Genomic DNA, 16,140 nt, shown 5'->3' with positions numbered 1-16,140 from the left:
ACAAAATTCTACTTACATGAGATCGTAGTTAACCGCCATCAAAGTCCAAAGCAAACTGATAAGTAAAACTGTCTCACGTTTCGTGTCTATTTGATCACTAAAGTGGATCCAGTTGTTCAAGTATAAAATGTTAAGACTATAATATTACAATAATAAATGCAACAGTCAATTGATGCAGCAAATCAATGCCAACATTGTCTACTATGGATGGTAAACATCAGATCGTTTCTTTGACAACGGCATATTGCATGAAATACGCGGTCAAGTTAGTTTGTAATGAATCAAACTTTCAGTCAGCGTACTAATATTCATAGTAGTTCATTAATTATCCCCATCACGTATGCTAATAAAGACGTATGAATGACCGTGATCTTCAATCAAATAGTGTAATACATTAAGTCACAGTAAGTCGATAAATGACTAGTAAAATGTTCCGGCCACGCTTTTCTGCACCAAATTCGGTAAGCCGGTGGTGGAAATCTCCGACTTCCCCCATACAAAATATATTCCAATTATTTTGTTGACATAAAAACCACGTACCTAATGGTATATTTATTTCATCACCTTTACACGGTAATCTGCTGTTCTCCTGCGTCGTCGTGTCTCTCGCGCTGAGCCAACCATGAATCAATTACCCTGACAATTAAATTATAGAGATTGAAATACAATACTGGAACCTCGATCGAAAAAAGCATATTGAAAAATAACGAAAATCAAATGTCAAACTACTTTGTTGTCTGGCATTTCAGACGTTTCCCAGAACGATCAAATATAAGATTTTCACGCTGTTGGGTATAATGCCCGTTTGTGTTGTTTCTTTCGCGCTGGTCTATATAATACACCACACCATTTTCAATACAAGGCGTTCACTATTAGATGCGAAACAAGAAAATCGAATATCATTCAACTTGCCAAGCCTCGATTCGCCGCTTTTTATTTACGCTGCGCTTTCCGCGATTTGATTCCACTAATAGACGAAACATCCCGCAGCTAACGGAATGAGCTCCATCATGGATATATTGAATTAGGCAGCATAGATGCGGATGGCTGTAGGCTATAGGTAAAAGTTAGGACGGTGTATAGGCCTACATAATTGATGCATGACGTCTATTGTTATATTGGTAAGTTTATGTATAAGCCGAAGCAATTTTCGTTTTCACGTTCTGCCTTATATAACTTTAGACGCCGAGTAACACAGCGAAAGTTCAAGCGCACTTCAAGACGAGAATTTCTTATGTAGACCATGCATAAAATTCAATGTGAATACATTCGAACGGAAAAATAAGAGTTGCTATCAAATATTAAGGGCTTTCAGAATTATGCTGTGGCGATTACGATACTAATATTCACGTTAGCCAAACGGTGAATGTATAGAAATCGGTTGGCATGCGCATATAATTGCTTTGAAATGTCACCTTTTTTTTTCGTTTGAGTCGGTCGATGTTTGATGTTCGTTCGGGAATTAATGACTTCATTTGGAAAATAGCTTTATAGTCTTGCAATAATCTGCTGACACTTTTCTGTGACTTTACGGGCTATAAAACCGGTAGGACTATTTAAAAATTCACGAGTACCAAACGCCGGAAAACAAAAGTGAATTTCCTTGTCTTATGCTTATTTTAGCCTTATCTTCCTGGTAAATTAAGAAAATGGATTTTTTCCAATGGACTATATAATTGTACGTTTGCTTTCATTCATAAAGGGTGACGTCAAAATGAACGACGCCCAGAAATTCCCGATAATGCGAGTTCTTCGTACAGGAAGGTACTGTCCAAGAAAAATTCACTCGTACTGAAAGCCAGGTAATGACGTACCTTCCGCCTTTTGATACACGGAAAACATTGTATTTTATATATAGCCACTACCTAGGCGAATATTTCGGGATAAACCGTAGCTAAAACGGGCGTGGTCGGGATGTTCCAGGCACGCGCGTTTCAAATTTTTTTTTTTTTTTGCGTGTGCTGGGTGTTGTGTGTAAAAATCATTAATTTCAATATATAGGCTACTCAGTTGGACGACACACAACACCCCTAACACGCATTCACGGAAATTGCGATTGTAATTCGCACCGTATTATTGAAGCAACTAAACGCCACCAAGTCCCGATTAGTTTTAATTATTCGTTGGAAGCAATAACGAAATTGAATGAATTAACTTCCATTCTATCGAGATGCGCATTAATGTCTGCATTATGTTTCATTTTAAAACCAGCCACATGAAGTTAGTTATATATGCGTTATACCATGCTGTAACGCTATAGCTATAACAAGGACACACAGCACTAATCAGAGATTTGTTTTCTTCTACGCGACTATATCTATATTATCAGAATCATTTGTAAACAAACACAACACAAAACAATGTCGCATAAAGCATTTATCTCGTAACAGGTAGGGTGAAGAAGGGGGCTCAATTATATACCAATCAAATAGCTGGTATAGGTTTACCATTCTGATGGCACGTGTGTTATATATAGTGAATAACACTAGACCTTGTGTAAGTGACACGGATAGCTTTTTGATGCACAGACGAAATTCGATCATCGATAAACTTCTATTCCGTCTTATAATGTGAATACAATCACAGTGACGTGGGATCAACGCTAGATATTTTGAGAATGATTTGCCAGTCGATAATTGTCTGACTACAGTATATAAACGGTTATATCACGAACGCTCTCGTTCAAACCTGTTTACGTAGAGACACTCGATTTCATGTTACCATTAGGTAGAAGGACCTTTAATGATTTATGAAGGACCTTTAATTGAGAAAATTTAATCCAACAAACAAACGAACGTAGGGATCAAGGAAAATTTTTTATTTTCACGGAAACAAAACAATCGTGAACTGTTATTGATCTCATGTTTGGATTTTTAATTTGTATATATATATATTTCAATATTCAAAATGCTCTCATTCACGATGAGAAATGATTTTCACTGGATTTTCACTACCGGTAACCAATCAAAATCAAATGAGCGTTTGAAGGGCACTATAATTATAAGTTGGTTTCATATGGCTCGAATAAAAATTTTTCGTGAACTTACACATTCGTTCTATTATCATAAAGAGACTAAATCCACTGATACAAATGCGTTGGCGTATGTACGCATCTCTCGTTCCAACTTCTATATAATGAAACATTTCCAGTGAAACTTGATTCCCCCCTTACATTATCTGTAATTCACTACATGCTTGTCAGTTGAGACCGGAAGCGTTATTTTATACATAGGCCTATGCACAACAATTTGGAGATAGAGACAAAAATTTCCTCTTGACGATGACGAGGAAAGATATTGTCCAATTTTGGTCGGTTCTGTGCTCACTTATGTACCGTGAAACCCACGCTCCATCCGCATTTGTAGACTGATCCGTCTAAAGGGGACGTAAATCCTGACGTCAAACAGTTAAACTCTATCCTACCCTTCCGCCTCTGCTTTAGGTTTTAGCCAAATTGATATGCTATGCCATAAAAAGTCCACAGCCCATCGGCTTTTGTTCCATTTTTCAACTGGTTCGACCATGCGAAAACGATGTAAAGTAAAAGCCGTTCATTCTGCCATTTAAAATTTTACTGCATCAAAGACTCAACTTTTCTTTTTCACCTTGGAGAATTCAAAAAAGGATTCGAGTACATAACCCAATGTACTCAAAACTTTGTGTCTCACTTATTCTATCGTGCTGTGTGTGTAGACACGAGTTTCACGATTTCATCAAATGTAATCTCTTCAACGCAGAAATGAGTACAGTTACAGTAAAAAGAAATTAAAGAATCAGGATTGATGACGAGGAGGCAGAGGAAAAATAAGAAACGAAATTTTTTGTGGAGGGTGAATATTAAAGGGATGCATTGAACACATAATTTTTTTCTTCATCAGCACCTTTTAAAACTCCTATAGCGCGTGAGTGCTCAAGGCAATAAAGTCTAAACCTTTATACTACGGCGTATATAGCATTTAAATTAGGGGAGTAAACACAAGAGAGTGAAAGACTTAAAAAAGAAAAAAAAGAAAGAAAAATAAGCATTAGTATATTTAATTTAAAGCTCGATGACAAGAGGTCTTGACTCTCTTGATTGAAACTTATAGTGGAAAACGTAAACGCAAGGATTCCGGAGAATCACTTTGTTCGTGATGATACACCCAATAGCCTCTGACTAACAACTTTCTTACGCGAGCTCAACCTTTTTTTTTAAAGCCACTAACCATATCTTTTTACAGTGATAAGAGAAATGATACAAATATAGGTTGAATGAATAACAGTCTAATAAAAGACTTTTGTTGTTGTTTTTTCCTCTACTGGCACAAAATATTGGGACAGGTGAATGAATTTGATTGATTAATTTATTATTTGTTATTGATTTTTAGATTGATCTTTGCTGTCGTGTAACGAGTGATAGAAGAAAAGGGTGGGCAGTGGAGAGCCACAAAGTGAAAGGTTTCCTTTTTTTTTAGGTTTTTCTTTTTGTTCTTATTACATATACTGCAGATAATTATGAGAAGCGGCAAGATGCACATAACTTTCATTAATAGAAGTTTGTTTGTTTTGTTTGTTTTTTTGATCAAAAATGAAAAACGCGATGCTCCTCGTCATCGTCCGTCATCAATCATCATCCACGTCGTCAAATTGAATTTTTTGGGGGACGTTAGCACCATTGTTTTTTAATTAAACTCTCCAATTGCGTATAGGTGCGTGATACACGTTTCATTCTGGATCCTAACGTCCTTAAAAATCCGTCTCGCCCAGCACATCAGCCATCAATCGTTTGAAGCTGTAACTTTGCTGGATCTTTTCCTTCTCCAAGCCCATCACATTGACCTGAATGAAACCGTATTAATAAAATATAAAAAAATCAATCACATAAAAAAAAATAAAAAAAAAACACTTCCATAGCAACGTAAACCGTATTAGTAAAGCACATAGCGCACAATAGAGAATTCCGCCGGATACAGTGAGTTGGTTGCCAAGTAACCGATATTGCTCCAAGTGCGTTATTCTTACTATAGCATGGGACGCTTCCTATTTCCCGTTCGGAAAATGTTTGCCACGCAGTCGCAGGTTTTAATGGCGCTTCAAAAGAGAAAACGTTTAACTATTTACTCTGCGAGATTGCATGGACCTCTAAGTGTTGGCTTTCCCTTGCATTCGTTATCTGTTTAATGCGAGCTTACAGTCAAATGTTCTATATTCATTGAATTTTACATAAATGCCAAGGAGAACGGGAAAGGGCGTTGATGACACCCTTTTGCGAGAGGATCTATTGTATCACGATTTTCTTTTCTTTTTTTTTTCGAGTCCCTTTTTAAATAAACCAATGCGTTTTGTATATCCCCGAGAAAAAGCTGTTGATTCCTGAATGCGTAATAACATCAAGAGCTCGAAGGTGTGAATGTCAAGCGCCAGCAGGTGTTCCATAATAGAACACGGCCAAAGGGCGGGCCTTTTTTTTAACCTAGTCTACAGTGAACGACAGTTTTAACGGGAGAGGACTGGCGCTTAATCGTGAAAATGTTCTTTTTGCCGAATAAAGCCGTCACCTATAACGGAAAGGTCATTTCTCTTACGGTGCGCAAATGTTTTAAGCTGCTTCATTATTTCGTTCCACGTGTGGTGATTAAGTGCGTGGCAGGAGGGTGATGCTAGAATGCGCAATTTCTTTACAAATGTTACCTTGAAGTGAGGATTGGAAGCGACTGTTTTGACGGGAGCAGCCGGTCGAACTTCTTTAAGTCCGCGACTGTCACGAGCGGCTGATGTTTTGTTGTTCTTTTCGTTCTCTTCCATCAACGCACGTAATGTTTCTGAATTCTTCATATCCAATTTGCGAGCAGGATTGGCGCTGTTTTTAGAAATGTGGTGAAATTTAATTGAATAACAAAGAATAAAAAAAAAAAACGAAAAAACAAATAAGCCATCAAAACTTACGGGATGATGCCAGTCTGTTGGGCCAGTACCTCCTGGACATTCTCATTCGAGTAAAGGCCTAGAGGTGAATTAAACTGCTTATGCACCAACTGTTTTTTAAAAAAAGAAGAGGAAATTCATTACAATTTAAATTGAATTCATTTATTTCGGGACTAACTTCTTGTTTGGGTGGAGCATCACCAGCTTCGTGAATCACGGCAGTCTGACCGGCCGGTTCATTAACAGCAGCCATTTTCCTCTGCACCATGGCGGCAGCTGCCTCCAACTATTTTTTTAATTCGATCAGAATCGAATAGTCAAACCGGTCGTTTTTACGTATCGAATAAAAAAAAAAAGGGAAAGGGATAAGTTTCATTGCTGAGTAGGTCTACATAGCGGGTAGGCTACTTTACGCAGCTAAGAGATTCAACGTTCAATATTTAAATAACCTGCAGTTAAGACATATCCTAAATGCGTAAGCTTTATCGATCTAAAGGATTACGTCATATGCACAGCATTCGGTTAAAAAGCCAAACAGAAGAATTGCGCTTAAAAATACATAAGCGATATACAGTACAGTAGCATATATACTTACTCATTTTTTATAGCTTTTTATTAGATCTATATGTTTTTCATTTGTATAGACTATATACTAACAGCACTACGAACGTATTATTTTCTAGGTCGGTGTGAACCCTATATGAGACGCAATCAACGTTGTCTACCGAATTCCGTAAGCATCTCTCTATTACGTCATTACATATGCGGGAAATGAAGGCTGCAATGAAATCCAATACACCTAGAAGCTTGGCATATAACACGAATGTCGTGTAGCAGCAGTAATGTGCTCTGTTTCCTTCTGTAAATACATTTCTGAGCCTATGAGAATCGTGTTAATTTGATATTGGCAATATTAACGAGCTTCCCAATAATTTTTTTCTTGCTCTGATTATACTGATGCAGCAGTGTTTGTCAATGTGTATAGTATATACTAGCAAATGTGTGCAGTGTTGTATGTACCTGATGTTCGTGATCCACACGCCAGCCTTTGGTCGGTTCAAACACCTTTTCAAATATCGCCTTATATTCCTGATCCTAATTGGTTTTATACGTGTACATGTTTTTGTCTTATCATTATTTTCAAAATAAGAATATATACATGTATAGAGAAATCAAGCCTCTTATATGACGAACAAAACGTAAAAGGAGTCGTTGCTAGCACACAATAGAAATTTGAATATATGTAGACTATGCAGAGTGAGATTAAATTTTTAATGAGGTGGCTGACCTTTTGCTTGAGGACGGCGTCGTTAGAGGACGAGTGGGCGCTGGATTGCGGCTGGAACGGAGCTCCGGGAGTGTTCCAAAGCATAGCATTCTGTTGAGTTTGCAGTGCCAAATAGCTTTGCGTAGCAGTGGCATTGTCACGTCCCGCTTTCGCCCCAGGTAGTACCAGCGGAGTAGTCCGGTACGGCTATTAATGTTTAACTCACTTTCATTAAATGCTTCTGGCAATTTTCAAACGGTTTATATTTTCTTTTTTTTTTTTTCTTTTTTACTTTTTGTTCTTTTTTGGGTTTTGAACTACAGAAAAGCTAAGGAGCTAATGTCGATCAATCACGCACTTCCGTTTGAATTGAAAGTCAATTCGGAAAACTCTATCGAAATGATAGAGCAACTTGTCACGACACCATTTTAAAGACACTATAGGCTACTTTTATGGATGGCAGTCAACGGAGAAAATAGTAATGAATTGTAGTTGGAAGACATCTGACAACGGGAATGAGAAGCTCGCGAGCCGAGATTTCACACGCGGGATTGTTTAACTGTCACGCGATATTTTACCTGGTGAGTGACGACGATCCTTTCGCGGTCGCGATCCATCTCTTCTACTTGCTTGTTGAATTCGCTGATAGCTGAGCTAGGGAACACAGTGACGGGAAGATTTTCAACAGGACTTAGCATAATCTCGGAAATCTTCCGAGTGTTCGAAACTCCCGATAGGGTCGGCGCCTGTTAAATGTCAATACGTGAGGAATATTTTTTTTTTGTTTCCCCCTAATAACAAATCGAACGGGAACTAAACTCCATGAATTCATTCACTCGAGTTATCAATTTTTTAGTCGATGATTGTCAAAGATGTGAGGAGAGGTCATGAGCAGGTGGCACAAGCAAATCATTCCAAGATTCAAGCAGAAACATTCAGAAAACAGATTGTAATTTTTTTTTTTTTTATATATATTTATTTTGTGATGTGATTTTCAAATGAAAAGATGATGAGCTCTTTGAAACGTACTTTTTGACTAATTGGACCGGACGGAGCAGCGGAGGATTCAACAACGGGAGCTGCAGCGACCGGGCGTGGCTGTTGCACAAGAGGCAGGCCAGCTCTACAGGTGCGCATAATAATTTGTTGTTTTTTAACAACCCCAATTTTAACGTCATTTGAAAAGAAAATCGGTCGGTGAGAATCACGATATCAAAAAAAGAGGTGAAAATGTAGTACACACAAACAAATTGCAATTCAAATTGTTGTTTTCGTTAAATCTACCGGTGAACGCAGACGTTGATCGTAGTACCGGCATTCTTGATCATTTCAGCAGCTTCACGATGGGTCATCATGGAGCAAGGATGACCGTTGATTTTCGTCAAAACATCACCCCGACGCAGTTCGCTACCCACGGCCACCTGATCACACGCATCGACGTCAGTACAGTCATCTTAACATATGATCATCGAATCTTTTAACAGTATACTGTTTCCCTCGGCTGGAAAAAACTGAGAATTTTTCAACTTGGCCAATGTTATGAGAGTCATTAATATAAAGTGTTTATATACAGGGGCATATGGGGCTTAAGGTTTTTCAGCAGTCTCTATAAGAGAGACAGACACCCTCCCGATATAACTTGGGGAAATGCGAGCATTTGGCCAGCAGCGTGAACATTTGACCAACAACAAAACAAAAAATGGAGAAAAAGAAAAACGAGGTCAGTGGAACACAAGTGTATATCTACGCGTATAACTGTTGGGTAGGCGGGCTTTCGCCCAGAAAACGAATATTTAATTTTAGGCCCGAGCTTCAGTGCCAAAAAAAGAGAGAACCACACACACCGACACTCGACAAAGGACTTTCCCGCATTTTGGCGAGGAAGTTGCGACTGCACAAACTAAAATTTGCCCCAACACCCAACCCAACCGCAAGTATATGTATAGGCTACTGGCTAAATAACAGTCACGAAATCCAGCCTGGAATTCCATCTACTTCATTTAACCGTAGGCCCATCTGTTAAGTACCGTGTGTTTACATAACTAGTTACACTAATTTTAGGTAATTAAATCGACAATGATACTAGACAAAATTGGCAACACATTTCACCCGTTGGATGATGAAAGCCTCTCGGATATCGGTGCCTCCTCGAAGCCGGAAGCCGAACGGTTCGTTACATCCGTCCCGTTGCAGGTTCACGCTCAACTCGCCGGCACTCATGACGGTCATAATTGAATGAAAGTTCTCGAAGATCGCTATTGAGAGTGAGTGAAAAAAAAGGGATGACGTGAAGACACGCCACGAAACAAATCACGATTTGAAGTTTCAAAAAGAAAATCGGATCGGAGACAATTTAAAAAAAAAAAAAGGGGGGAGACGATCGAAACTTGAAAGAAAGTTGTCAAGTGTTTTCTTTTTCAATCAATAGAAAATGAAGCACTGATTTAAAAAAACAAAAGATATTTTTCGTTAGCAAGAGAACAGCGACCGTGTGGGCGTCCACGACTCGCAATAATAGTCGACTGAACAGGCGGAAAGTCCGCACTCCGGTTACTGGATGCTTCTATCTCTCGTTCGTCTAGAACCGGCTAAAGCTTTTTTTTGTGTGTGTGTGTGTGTGTGCGTGTGTGTGTGTTGCTTTTCTATATACTGATGCTGCTGACGGAAATCTTTTGACTTTCTTGGCACCAGCGTTGTGCCAAATTAAAAACAAAACAACGTACGACACAATTCTTTCGTATGCCAGACGAACCTACTGGACGCACGTAGAAAGAAGAAGGAAAACAAAAAAACAACTACGACGAAAACGGGACGCGTAACGTCGTCAAAGATTTATAAAGAGATCCAAAAGAACTCCAAGGGCAAACAGTATAGTTACTTAAACGTCCGAAACAAGAAGGTGCAGAGAGAATAAACGGCGAACTGTTCTGCAAAAGGTCGACGTACTGAAATCTTCGATGCGCCCAAATGAAAATAGACAACGACGTGTTTAACGTCGTTTCACATTGTTTTCGCTCTTATTTATTTTTTATTTTTTTCCCCTTTCTATACGTTGCAGCTTCTACGCAGTTGATTGCTCGAACCTTTTTGAGGAATACGTGAGGCCGTTTGTCATTAGCGCGTATTCAGGAAGCGTTCGAAATTCGCGGTCGTTAAGAACGAAAAGAGGACAAAAGAAAGAAAACAAAATGAGATGTATGCAACAGACAAGGGAATGAAAAGAAAGAGAGTCCTAAAATAGGTGAGCTCTTTATCCGGATGGCCAGCGCGAAAGGTCCGGCCACAAAGCGCAGGAAAAAAAGGAAAACGGAAATTTAAAAGGGAGGAAACTCGTGTCGGTTTGGCCATGTCCAATGTTGTTTGTCTGGCAGCCATTTCAAAACGAGAGGGACACAGCGTGACACTTAGGCAGAGGGAGAAGAAAAAAAAATTGGGGGGTTCATCAAACCGAAAAGAGGACCTCCCATTAGCATAAGTCACATCCCTTTAAACTCGTTTTGAGTTTCTGGCTGGACAGCCAAGAAAAGAATATATTGACTGCACGAGATGGAATCGTGCCTTTTATAGTTCAGTTACCTGGAAAAGTTTGTTCCCGTTTCTCTTTCGTTGCGTTCAGATCCAAGCTATTTAACTATTCATCATTGATGAATCAAACATTGCGATTCCTTTGTTTTAGCAGCTGACATCAGTCTATTAAATACGAAGAAGAAGGTCACCACATGCCATTTGAATGACTAGTCCACGAGAAATGTTGTTGATTGCATTCCAAAGTGGTCGACTCAGTTTCCTAAAATTAAAAGTATCACCCCCCTCTCTCTCTCTCCTCGCTGTTGTTCTCGTGAAAAATCTGGAAAAATCGGATAATGTCGTTCTTGAACGCTGACGAGTCTTTTTTCACGGTGCGCAGTTTTCCTCTCGAATATTCTGTCGCGCTCTGGTACCACATCGGTGTTGATGCCTGGCTTGTGATGTAACCTTGGCATAGAATAATCCACACCATCGTGGGTTTCCATCTTATTCCGAAATGTCGCCTGTCCGATGGCACAGCGACAATTCACTGAGCCAGTAAGATTTAAAACAAAAATGTTCCTTATCGTCATCGATCATCATCTTATGAATGAGGCAACAAACAAAATAAATAATAAAAAAAAAAAATCAACTGCTCGATGGCGGATGAAGAAGAAAAAAATAATAAAAGTAAATGCTAAGAATTTGCATACGTGATGCTTTGTGCACTTGCGTTTTACATTTCCGGAATAATTTATTTTGTTTAGTTTTTTTCCATCCGGGAAATAGGTCACGCATCAGGATAGCAATGTCTCGCGTGATATGGCTCGTGTCTTTTTTTTTTGTTTGTTTTTTTTTTTTTGCTCGGCTGGAATGGAGCGTAGCGAGACAGTCGGCAACGTTGTGCTCTAATAAGATTTGGCACACGTTGCAGCGGGAGAAACATCGCAGCTGAAAACGCGGAAATAAGAATGCGAGTTTCTGTTAGGCGAGGTAACGGCCATCTTTGACCCGCCGACTGTCTAATTATAGAGCGGGCGAGAGCGGGCGAGAGCGGGAGAAAAAGTTGTTCGCATGGGTGTCCGTTTGGGAAAAGCTTGGGCAAAAAAATTGGGGAAATACGTAGATATAGCGCATTTAATTCCCCCCTCCCCTAGTAGTCTTTTACCTATCATTACACTTAAATAGTCTTGGTCACGTCAGTAAATTTAGATATAACATTTTGTTGGATCAACCGGTGTGCAATACTACTAATCAAGGTGACATTTCTATCTGGAACAGCACAAACGACGCCACAATTCACTGCACAATGTAATAAGACAGGAGGTAAAATTGGATCACTCACTACCAGCATGGCAACTTATATTTAATAGTAATAAAAATACTGAATACCACACAGGGAGAGAGAATGGTCTATACACGATACCATTTTCCTGTTATCGTGTTGGAAGTATCGAAGGGGATTTTGTTAGAAATTACGTACCAGTGCCGATGACGATTCAGCATCGGGGTCATCGTCCCTCGTCTGATTTCGCGGTATTCGCCAAAATGGCGGTCGACTCATTTTTTTTTTTTTTTTTTTTTTCTTTTTTAAAGTTTATAAATACACAGCGCGACCTCTCTGTTTCTTCACAGATAGATAGGCTACACGATCCGGCAATCGTGAGTGATGATGAGAGATTTTGTTTGAATGGATTTCTCGCAGCCAATGAGATGAAGAGGTAATATAAAGGTAAGTAGAGGTCTTTTTTGTTGCTGTGGAGATTGTGAAATAAGTGGGAGGAATTATGTCCAACGGATGCCAGCAACATGAAACAGGAACAATTAATTAGCGAAAGTTTTACATGTTCACATTTTAATTTTGTTTTTAATAGAAACATCGATTAATTGTTTAGAAATCAGCTTTTGATTTGCATATTGTTTAAACGAATTAGCCTCTAAACTATTAGCTACATACATGTGAACTAAACTGTTATGTATAGGTCTATTGAGCTCATTCATATGATGTAGATGAAAAAGGGTTAAGATTCGAGCGCCATTTTGTGTTTGTTTTTTAAGAAACAAGACAAGTTTCATAAGAATGTCTTTGAAATAGAACCATGAACATATCAAGCATTATCCAGTTACAATATGTTAAGAATCTTGGCTTATATATCACAAATGTAGTAAAGATTTTTTGTTTTTTCGGTTGAGGACTTACTCGTGAAGGGGAGTGACGAGACGCCTTGTTGGATGGATGATGTAATCGATCGACGGAAAGAATAATTGAGTGAAACGAAACAAAAAGATGATCGAGAGACTTGCGACACGCTGACTCGATGCACGCTCCCGCCTCGAAGACTTGGCCACTGAATAATATCGACGCCGCAATAACTAAAACTGGCGTTCCTGCTGCTCTGCGAGCTGATTTCCAAGCCGGCTTATGCTGTTGCTGGCGACCGCTCCTCCCATCCCTTCAACTCGTCCAAACATAGGCTTCCGCTTCTCTCTCTCTCTCTCTCTCTGTTTCACGCAGACTTGGGTCTTGGCTTATCCCGATTGCTTGTATTACGGGTCCTGTTTTACTTTTGGATTTTTTTTTTTTTTTATCTTATTCTTTTTTGTATTTTTGAAGGGTATCGTGTCTTATATACGGCACCTTACTTATATATATATATACTGCAGTCACTTTCACGGCGAGCCCACGCTTATTTTTAAACTCATCCCGTGCGCCCACTCTCTTCTGGCGCCTAGTAGCAGCAGCAACAACATCTTCTCCTGTCGAGTCTGAGAGTCTCATCAGAATCACAACAGGACAGCCACACATGCCCCGCGGTGTCATTTTGTACACAACATAGTTCATATAGGCGTTTTTTTTTTTTTTTTTTTTTTAAGGGCGGGTCTGTATGATAATAATGTCTTGTCTAGTTTACATTGAATACATCTTCGGCGTGTATTTATATTAGCTTGAAGATTTTGTCTCCGGTATCCCAACAATCGATGACATACCAGCCCACACATGAATCGTCATAATTGTAGGACTACATAGCCTATAACGTTGTTTAATTATGTACAATATATTGTATCAAAAGTAGTTTTTTTTAAGCCACGTAATATGACGCATTTTTTGTAGACACTATAATGTGAATGATTAAATTGCTTGATCAGTAAATAATTATAAAATTTTTTTTTATTTTATAGAAGAGCTTATTTGTCAAACATCCAGCAACGGGTATGGATTTTTTGTTAAAGGTTTGTTTGGGCAAGAATCGAAACTATATAGTAAGAGACATACGGCTAAAAATGCCTCTGTGTGTAATGGCTAAATGTATATAGACTTGTAGATTTTGTTATGGAATTGCGTTTTTTTCCCAGGTTCACAGTTTTCTCCTCTAAGACTAAAATGTTTATTATCTTCTTTTGTTTATTTTAACGGTAAAAAAATAGCGACGAATTCCAGGAAAGGAAGATTTATTTTGTCGACTTCTATTGCGTCAACTATTAGGAATCATAAACTATATAATCCTTTAAATACTCAAAAGATTTATGTTTGAATTCCTAGCAATCCAGGACTATATATCCTTCGTAAAAAAAAAAAAAAAAAATGGGAAATTGTAGTCTATGAGGAATTCCATCAACTGACGGGAATCAAAATGCAAACTACGTCACTCTTGCATTTCGAATATTTCGTTAAAAAAAGCCAATTATGTCACACAAATTCAAAATCAAAGCATCGTTGGCTTACTTTGTCCGCTGTTTTTCTTCATTTCCTTGTAGTATCAACGCAGGCGCACATTTTCTTGCCCGTAAACCTTAAGTCAATCCGCCAGGTAAACAGAATCGCCTCCCAGTGATTAGCTTTTCAATATCGTGGAGCTACAATCACGATGGTAAAGTTCTGCAACATGTTCACGTTCTGCACGATGCCGCTTTTGAAGTAAAAACCAACGTTTTGTTTCGATTTTGATACTGTCTTTTTCCATATGCTTAAATTAAGCTTCTTACTTTCTTAAATAAAATCTTGGCAATCTCATCTCACTGTGCTGGCTTTTTAATGCTGCAAGCATTAAAGCATTAAGCATTAAGCAAACAAAAGAACTGTCTGGATACTAGGCTATATCAGGCAACAGGTGATTTCTCTACATCCTTGTCCTTCACTTTCCTCAATCTACTTAAAAGACGAATATTGATTCCCGTGGATGTGTCGATGTGGCAATCATTCAAGAAACTTGGGGTCTATGTTAGAACGACATACACAACGCATGGGGATCGTTGTTGTACGTAGATGTTACGGTATTCCATCCGAATGTCAATGCTCAATAGTTCCTGTTGTTCCAGCTTATTCCGGTGCCGGCTGTTGCATGTTAGAAGTGTGTTGATAATCTAAGAGCCTCATGGTGCTGTCATCGTATGTCCGGAATTGACAGTGTTCTCCAGTCGGAGGCTCTTCTAGTTGTGGCACCGTGTGGCGACCTGAGAACATCGTCCCTAATAACGCCAACTGGCTAAACCTGGAAAGATGGCGAAGTTTGGACTCTGCAGCATCTAGAGAACAGGCTGATCAACCTCTCTTTACTAGTTATTTTGTTCGGCTGTAAAGGTCGGGTCCTTCATGCACGGCATACGTCTGATTGAGCAACTGTGAATAAGCCGGAATAAGCAAGTGATGAAGCCTTTCTAATCCATGCTGAACATATAAGTCCGAAAAAATCTTTTAACACGAGTTTTTGTACAATGAAAAAGTTAGTGATCTGCCTGTTTGTTCAGACGTCCTTGCCACAGAAGACGAAGGTGCCGTTTATCTACGAGGAAACTTCATCGTTAGCAGATCAAAGAATTTTGCATGTTGCAGTTGCAGAATATAAATTATTAAATCGCCTTATCACCCATCGCGTTTAAATCACAGCGTAAGCGTACATCCACAATCATAGATTTTCCACACAGAGGTAGGTATCGAAATCGGGTACTACAACCGTAACATATCGATTAATCAAACTGAGCAGACGCTGCTGGTTCATTCGTTACTATTTTTGTATTCACCCAATTATTAGTATATTTTCACAGTTATAACCTCTATTTTTGTTCAATTTTAAAAACTCTAAAATGAGCTCTGATAAGCTTAAATACATCTAACAAATTTTTTTAAAACTGTGAGAAATGAAAGATCATTAAAAGAGTATTCGCCTCGCAATGGGAAACCACTTTGCGATTCTAGATTTCATGTGGTACATGCATAAATACTACCAGAAAAACGGACCTAAGGTACTCTGGTTTCTGATCAACACCCGGATAAATCTTTCGCCTTTTACTAAAGATTTCCGTGGTCGGGAGCAACTGATGAGTCTATGACTCAATTTTTGAATTGTGTCTTCTTATGAAGGCACATACTTAAGATAATAAAGCAAAGGATATTTTGAATGTCAGATAAAATAAAACTATGAACTATGTTATCGTAACTCAGGAAGTGTATCCTCGTCTGGTAT

General features: G+C 38.8%; 1 protein-coding gene, 1 long non-coding RNA gene and 1 other non-coding gene across 6 annotated transcripts; 2 read left to right on the top strand and 1 right to left on the bottom strand.

The window, feature by feature from the left end:
• Positions 1-3,700: 3,700 nt before the first annotated feature.
• On the bottom strand, positions 3,701-13,136 carry LOC116924260. 4 transcript variants are annotated; one of them, XM_032930774.2, is made up of 11 exons: positions 12,879-13,136; positions 9,281-9,426; positions 8,456-8,592; positions 8,201-8,294; positions 7,750-7,917; positions 7,193-7,378; positions 6,925-6,999; positions 6,083-6,190; positions 5,926-6,014; positions 5,671-5,839; positions 3,701-4,818 (listed from the first exon to the last, which is right to left on the bottom strand). In XM_032930774.2, the coding sequence occupies exons 2-11, from the start codon at positions 9,398-9,400 to the stop codon at positions 4,726-4,728; spliced, it is 1,239 nt and encodes a 412-aa protein (XP_032786665.1). In that variant the 5' UTR covers positions 9,401-9,426; positions 12,879-13,136; the 3' UTR covers positions 3,701-4,725. The 4 variants fall into 4 exon arrangements, with proteins under 4 accessions (XP_032786665.1, XP_032786666.1, XP_032786668.1 ...); XM_032930775.2 differs by lacking the exons at positions 9,281-9,426; positions 12,879-13,136 and adding an exon at positions 12,162-12,267; XM_032930777.2 differs by lacking the exons at positions 6,925-6,999; positions 12,879-13,136.
• Positions 12,310-13,832, top strand: LOC123473810. Its single transcript, XR_006648083.1, has 2 exons — positions 12,310-12,410; positions 12,872-13,832. It is a non-coding gene; the product is annotated as an uncharacterized LOC123473810 (long non-coding RNA).
• A 2,087-nt stretch (positions 13,833-15,919) lies between these two features.
• LOC123473997 lies at positions 15,920-16,041 on the top strand. Its single transcript, XR_006648612.1, has one exon. It is a non-coding gene; the product is annotated as a U5 spliceosomal RNA (small nuclear RNA).
• Positions 16,042-16,140: the final 99 nt, after the last annotated feature.

The sequence above is a fragment of the Daphnia magna genome, linkage group LG6 (assembly GCF_020631705.1).
Source record: "Daphnia magna isolate NIES linkage group LG6, ASM2063170v1.1, whole genome shotgun sequence".
In the NCBI taxonomy this organism is placed as follows: Eukaryota; Metazoa; Arthropoda; class Branchiopoda; order Diplostraca; family Daphniidae; genus Daphnia; species Daphnia magna.
Note: the sequence above shows the minus strand (reverse complement) of the source record. Positions and strands in the feature narration are given on the sequence as shown.